We start from the raw sequence: 6,000 nt of genomic DNA on the forward strand, positions 1-6,000 counted from the left end.
GTGACTCCTCTCAGGCTTTCAAGCAGTGGACTGCTGGTGTGGAACTCACCCAAGCTCTGCCCCACACCTGTCAGATCTGAGATGCCCTGCTCTCCCTTCTGTGGCTTAAGATCAAATTCCTACACCTCATCTCTCCAGATTGTATCACTCCAGCTCTCCGAATCATTCAAATCACCTAAAGCTGGGGGAACCAACCCGGCATGTGGCAGACAGCGATCACAGCCAAACAGTGACTCTGCTGCTCAAGATGTCCATTCCATATCTCAGACTGAGAGTCCTCAAAGCCGGGCTCCAGATTTGACAGAATGTGCTGAAGCACCCAGTGTCCCCGCCTCCTGCCCCACACGAAGCGGGTGACTAAGTCACACACTTTCCTTTGTCTACTTTCCAAAGCCCTAGTTCTCAAAGACAGCAATGTGACAAGCAACACGCAACCCTGGGGCTTAGCAGCCACCAGGATAGTGCTAGCATGAAGCCAGCTAGTCGCCTCCCCAAGCCGTGGCCTTTAGCTTTCTGCCCATGGCCAAAACAGCAGCAGCAGTTGCCAAGGGAGACAGCGTGACCCAGAGGCGTGGGCACAAAATCCAGGGATGGAAATCCACCTTTGTCTGGATCCACCCAAGCAACTGGGGCTCTCTAGTTGAGAAGAGAGGAAAGAAAATCCCAGAGCTAGGAGTGTGTAGCTCAGGAGCAGAGGGCTTGTCTAACACATCAGAAGCCTTAGGTTCAATCCTCAGTGCAACCAAAGAACCAACCAAGCAAAACCCTGCTTCCACACCCCACCTTCTAGGTGCACGCTGAAGATGCCTAGCCCTAGAAGGTCCAAGTGGTGTTAGGGTGGTCAGCCTGAACTCCCAGAAGCACACAAACCTCCAACTGTCCCAGGCTGGGAAGGGCTGCAAGGGAAAGCAAGGTCAGAAGGCAAATATAGGCTAAGGAAGACAGCTTCTCCTCTATGATGCCCCCAGCCCAAAGATTAACCGAGAACCCTCCAGATGGAGCTCCACCGCCTACCCTGGATAAGGATGCTTCTGGTTCCCAAGGTCCAAAAGAGCCTGGGGAAAAGGGGATGCTAGACCCAGTCTTACGTTTTCCCTCTCTCCTGTGAAGTTCCATCTGGTTCAAAGCCAAAATCATTTTAGACCTGGTTGCCGTTTCTGTTTCCCAGCTCTGCCTTCTCCCCGGCCTTCACTGGGCCGTTTGACAGTGCCTTGTAAACTATGAAACACCCTGCACAGCTGTTTCATAAATGATATCACTCCAAGGAGGGGCTCAAATCATAAAGCAATCGGTCTGGGTGCACCCAGGCGTATTAGGAAAAGGACATTTCTCAGGGTCTGACAGAGACCTGAGACTCAACCATCCCACTTCATCAAAAGGCTAAAGAAGAATAAAGAACCGGAACTGGAGCTAAAACCCAGGTGCCTCTGACCACCACATCCCCACCACCTCCCCTAAAGCCAGTTGGCAGAGGCTCACAGGCCAAGTGTTCTTCCCAGACAACATACTGCCTTCCCTCCCCCTTTGTTGAGGGATCCACCCACCCAGGTTTGGGGGTTGGTTTTGTGTTTTTTTTTTAAAAAAAAAAAAAAAAAACTATTTTTTAAGCAGGCATTCCCACCATATGTGGTGTTTATTTTCAGGGAAGGCTGACCCTGGGTTCCTGTGGACAGATGTTGCTTTGTGCCTTACTGTCAGGGCTGGCAGCACACACACAGCTGCCTTGAGCAGGTGGCCAAGGATGGAGGCCACCCTGGTCCAGAAGGACGATGACCTCTCTGTCTTAGGCCATGGGAGCCCTCTCTCCATTTCTCTGCAGCCTAGGACAATGCCCCACCACCACCACCAAACATTCCCACCTGTCCCTCCTCTGGAATCAGTCTTTAAAGGTGTCTTGAGAAGTGAAGACAGAAGGCTAAGGTGCCATCACCCCAATTTCCAGACGCGGTTATGCTCTGGGGAGGCCCTGGGAGTGAAGTCACTGACCCCTTCCATCAGCCATCTGTGAACTCCCGCCGGACTCCTCTAGCCCGACGGGAAGGATAAAGGAGGTCAGCACAGATGGCAAAGCGTTTTGAGAAAAGAAGGCTCTACAGGAATGCAGGGACGATGGGAGGCCAGCTCTGGGGTGTTTTGTTGTCTGTCTGGAGCTGCCTGCTCAGTTCTCAGCACCCGCAAACTCTCGATTAAAACGATGGCAAACAAGGCAGGGGTGGGGTGAGAAGAGGGAATGTCCCTACTTTCTGCCACTTGTTTCTCCCGCTTCAAAGTCGGTGCTTTGCTCTGCAACTAAGTGCGTGCGTGCATGCGTGCACAGGGGGTGGGAGGCTGGCACAACCAAATCTAAAAATACTCGATAAAAATGCTAATCCCAAGGCAAAGAAAGAGCGAAGAAGGAATCTGTCAATCAACGGGCTCCCGCTCCTCACCCACAGCTGTACCGACTGCATTCCTGTAGAGGAAGAAGAGAAGTGGGGGAACAGAGCTGAAGAAAAGAAAGGGACACACGCCACCACCTCCACGAGCGCGGGGCGGGAGGCGGCGGCGGAGGAGGGGCTCGGCCGGCAGAGCCGAACAAAGCGGGGCCTCTACTAGGAGCCCAAAGCACGGAGAGTGGGGGGCCAAGCTCAGCAGCACCCCTGCTGCCCGGAGGCGGCTAGCGATCTTTGAGGTCTGGATGCCAGAGTGCCGCATGGAAGCCTGGGCTCTGAGCCTGGGCAAATCCGAAGGTTTTGTTGGGGTCCCTCCACCCACTGCCTGTCCCCTACACTAACGCGCGCGCACACACGCACACGCCCTCCCTCTCCACCCAGGCCGCCCTAGGGGGCTGGGCCGGCGCGCCTCCCGCTGCTCCGGGCCCCCACCTGGGGATGGTAATGCACTTGGTGTTCACGTTCTGCGTGGTGATGGCCTTCTCCAGCTCGTCCAGCTGCCCGGTCTTCTTGAGCTTCTTCACCAAGCTCTTGACCGCCTTCTCACACCACTTCTCCTCCTGCCCATTCTGCTCGCCCTTCTTCCAGCCCAGCAGGCGCTTCACGATCGGGGGGGTGAAGGGCAGGATGGACGACATGGCTGGCACGGGAGGGTCACCGGCGCCCCCGGCGGGAGTGGGCGCACTGGGGACGCCGGGGGCGCACAGGGGCAGCTCGGCCCGCGCCGCGCCCGAAACTTCGCGTCTAACTCTGGAGAACTTGCCCCGGCTTCTGGGCCGGGGCCGCGGCGCTGCAGCTGCGGGGATCAGGAGCACTACGGCGCCCGAGCAGCTCCACGAGGACCGACGAATTGACGGGCAGGCCCCGGGCGCGCGGGGCGGAGGTGGCGGCCGCGAGACTCGGAGTGGCAGTAGAAAGTTTGGGTTTCCGCACGGGGTAGCTGTTTGGGTGCCGCCTCCGGGAAGGAAAGTCCAACCCCCAGCCAAACTTTGCTGGCCTGGCTGGCTCTGGTGAGCAGATCCCTCCGCCTCTGCAGCCCTTCTCCTCCTGCTCCTCCTCCTCCCCTGAGATCGCCTCCTTGCAGGGCCGGCCAGGGCCGTGCTGCCGCGCTCCCGGCTCCTCTCCCGCCCGCTCCCAAGTCTACGTTTCACGCAGCTCCGCGTGCAGCCTCCTTCCCAGCGCTGTCGCCGCCCCCTCGCCGCCGGGGCTCCCCGCTCCTCCCCCGCCCCCTGCTCCGGGGAGGACCCACGGCCTTCCCCGCCCCGCGCCGCCAAGCGCGCCCACGTGGGCCACGGGGCACGGCGGCCGTCACCTCTGCCAAGTGCCGCGGGACGGGACTCCTGGGGACTCGCCGCCCTCAAGACGCTCAGAGGCAATTGCAGGGACTAGAGAGGGTTAGACTCGCAGGGAACAGGCGTGTGCCGCCTAGGGCTCGCTGCTCTCGGGAAAGGACCCGAACACGATGAGGGGTTCAGTTCCAAGCCCAGGAAGCCGGGGCGCACTGATCTCGCTCAGTGGCCCGGGTTGTTTTGCTTTGGTTTGGTGTTTTTTGCTTTGTTTTTGTTTTCCTGCTGGGTGAGATCAGACCGGCTAACTGCCCCGAGACTGCGGAGGAGGGAGTTGGGAAGGGGGAGAGGGAGACTTAAAAGTGGAGTTAGAGACCTCAGTGACAACTTGAACAATAGCTGAAGCCAGGGGTCCCTTGGGCCTAGTGAACCAATCTCTTTGCAGAAAACGGGCCTCAAAGACATCTGTTGCATTCCTGAAGGAATGAATGGGGGCGCTTTAGGATTTATCTTTGGGGGAGGGAGAGAATTAACATTACAGGGTGTTACTGAAATTCGACGCCAAACAAGCAAGAGAGCTTCGTTAACAAAGCAGTGGACTCGCACAAAGTGGAGCGAGCCGGGAGGATTCGGGAAATTTATTCAAAATTAGCCTAGGTGAGAGGCCAGTAGAACCTGACTTTGGGTAGCCCTGGGGCTTTCCCCCAACTAGCGGAATTCAGGGCTGACTGCCCATGGGTCCCTCCACCGGTTTGGGGGCGTTACAGCAGGCCCTCAGGTCTTTTACCCTGTTGCCACCTCCCCATCAGGTTAGCCCAGTAGCTAAGGCTGTGCTTGTTTTAAACGGTGGGAAACCCCGCCACCACCTCCCGTGGTGAGAAAGAAGTTTATTTGCAAACCAAGAGCCGGTGGGAGTTACAAAGCCCTGTGAGGTGTGGCCAATCCCACAAAGTCAGCCTCGGAGCCTCAGGGGCCCCCACTCTGTTACTGAGGATGCCCCACCAGCAGCCACAGCTCGTCAGAGACTGTGGTTTTCTAGGCCTCCCCTTCCACCTCCCGGAGGCCGAGTCCTAAAAGGAGGATCCCTGAGACCCAGTGAACCTTAACAAAGCCGGTTCCTGCCCTCCTGTTAGATCGTGGCTGTGGCCTTCCTCTTCCACTCGACTTCCCAGCCCTTATCAAGAGACTGGAAAGGTAGGCTGTCTTAACTGCTGTCTTCTGCCCAGACAGTCCTAACGTCTGCCCTCGAAGTCCACGCCCATATTTGCCTGGAAGGCATGACCCTGAGGAAGGGAGCCAAGATTTAAACTCAGGTTTTTGTTTTGTTTTGTTTTTGAGGTCTTGCTCTTGGGCCTGGAGTTGCAAAGGGCGTCTTTGACACAATTTGCAAAACAAAAGCTCTTCTCACAGGTGCCTAATTACGAGACTGCCAGAAATGTTCCCAGGCCCATTCCTCTCCTCCTCCTAGGCTGTTGGGACTGTGGAACAGTCCAGGGCAAGACAGGAGTGGACCCACGCCAGAGGCCAGTGTTGATACCACGCATGAAGAAGGGCAGCCAGGGAAGCTGGGTTCTGTCAGATCCTGCTTCTGTCTCTCCAGCACTTCCTTGTCACAAGTCTGCTGCTTGTTGGGAAATTACAGTGGAAGAGGAAGGTCCCAAGGCACAAGATGCTCACAGACCAGAGAAGCACCAAGAGATAGAGATGAAGGTGTGCTTAATAGGATAGAAAGGGATCTGCGCAATCATCATCTCCCAGTCAAGTTCGTCAAACCGAGGCAGTTTAGCCTTCGTGAGGCAGCCAGGTCAAGGCCAAGGTGTTCAAGCTCCGTCCCTGATCTGTTTTGATTGTTGGCTCTTGACCCTTCATCTTGCTGAGCCTCCAGTCTCTCGCCAGGACAACGTGGTGAATCTAGAAAGTAAGTTAGAAGCCTTAGGATTGTTCTCCAGGACAGGTCCCTCGCCCACAGGGGAAGCCACATCTAAGCAAGCTATTTGCACCCTGGAGAAAAGGAGGGAGCCTGAGGAGAGAGAAAAGCTGCAGAGAGAAGGGGAGAGAAGAGGAGACAGCTGCGTGGAAGAACCTTTAAGTCACTGAGGCTCCAGAAGGGACCATTACCCACCCATTCATTTCCCTGAGGAAGAAAATAAGCAGACAGACACACCTGTGCGACTGAACAAGTGTCTGTGACAAGGACCACCTGAGTTGCAAGAAAACTGCTGTACCTACCTGCACATCTGAGAGCACCCTTCCTCTCTCTCTCTCTCCCTCCCTCCCTCCCT

The 6,000-nt window shown here is 56.5% G+C and overlaps 1 protein-coding gene across 2 annotated transcripts in view; it reads right to left on the bottom strand.

The window, feature by feature from the left end:
* The window catches only part of Smad3 (SMAD family member 3), a 112,099-nt gene extending 108,349 nt beyond the window's left edge, over positions 1-3,750 (bottom strand). The window contains exon 1 of one of the 2 annotated variants that reach the window (XM_057766431.1): positions 2,865-3,750. In XM_057766431.1, the coding sequence (XP_057622414.1) occupies positions 2,865-3,070 (206 nt within the window). In that variant the 5' untranslated portion in view covers positions 3,071-3,750. Of the gene's footprint in view, positions 1-1,088; positions 1,108-2,864 lie in introns of those variants that run through there. The other variant, XM_057766433.1, reaches the window with a different exon arrangement.
* Between the last annotated feature and the right edge of the window lie 2,250 nt (positions 3,751-6,000).

Source organism: Chionomys nivalis, chromosome 4 (assembly GCF_950005125.1).
Source record: "Chionomys nivalis chromosome 4, mChiNiv1.1, whole genome shotgun sequence".
Taxonomy (NCBI): Eukaryota; Metazoa; Chordata; class Mammalia; order Rodentia; family Cricetidae; genus Chionomys; species Chionomys nivalis.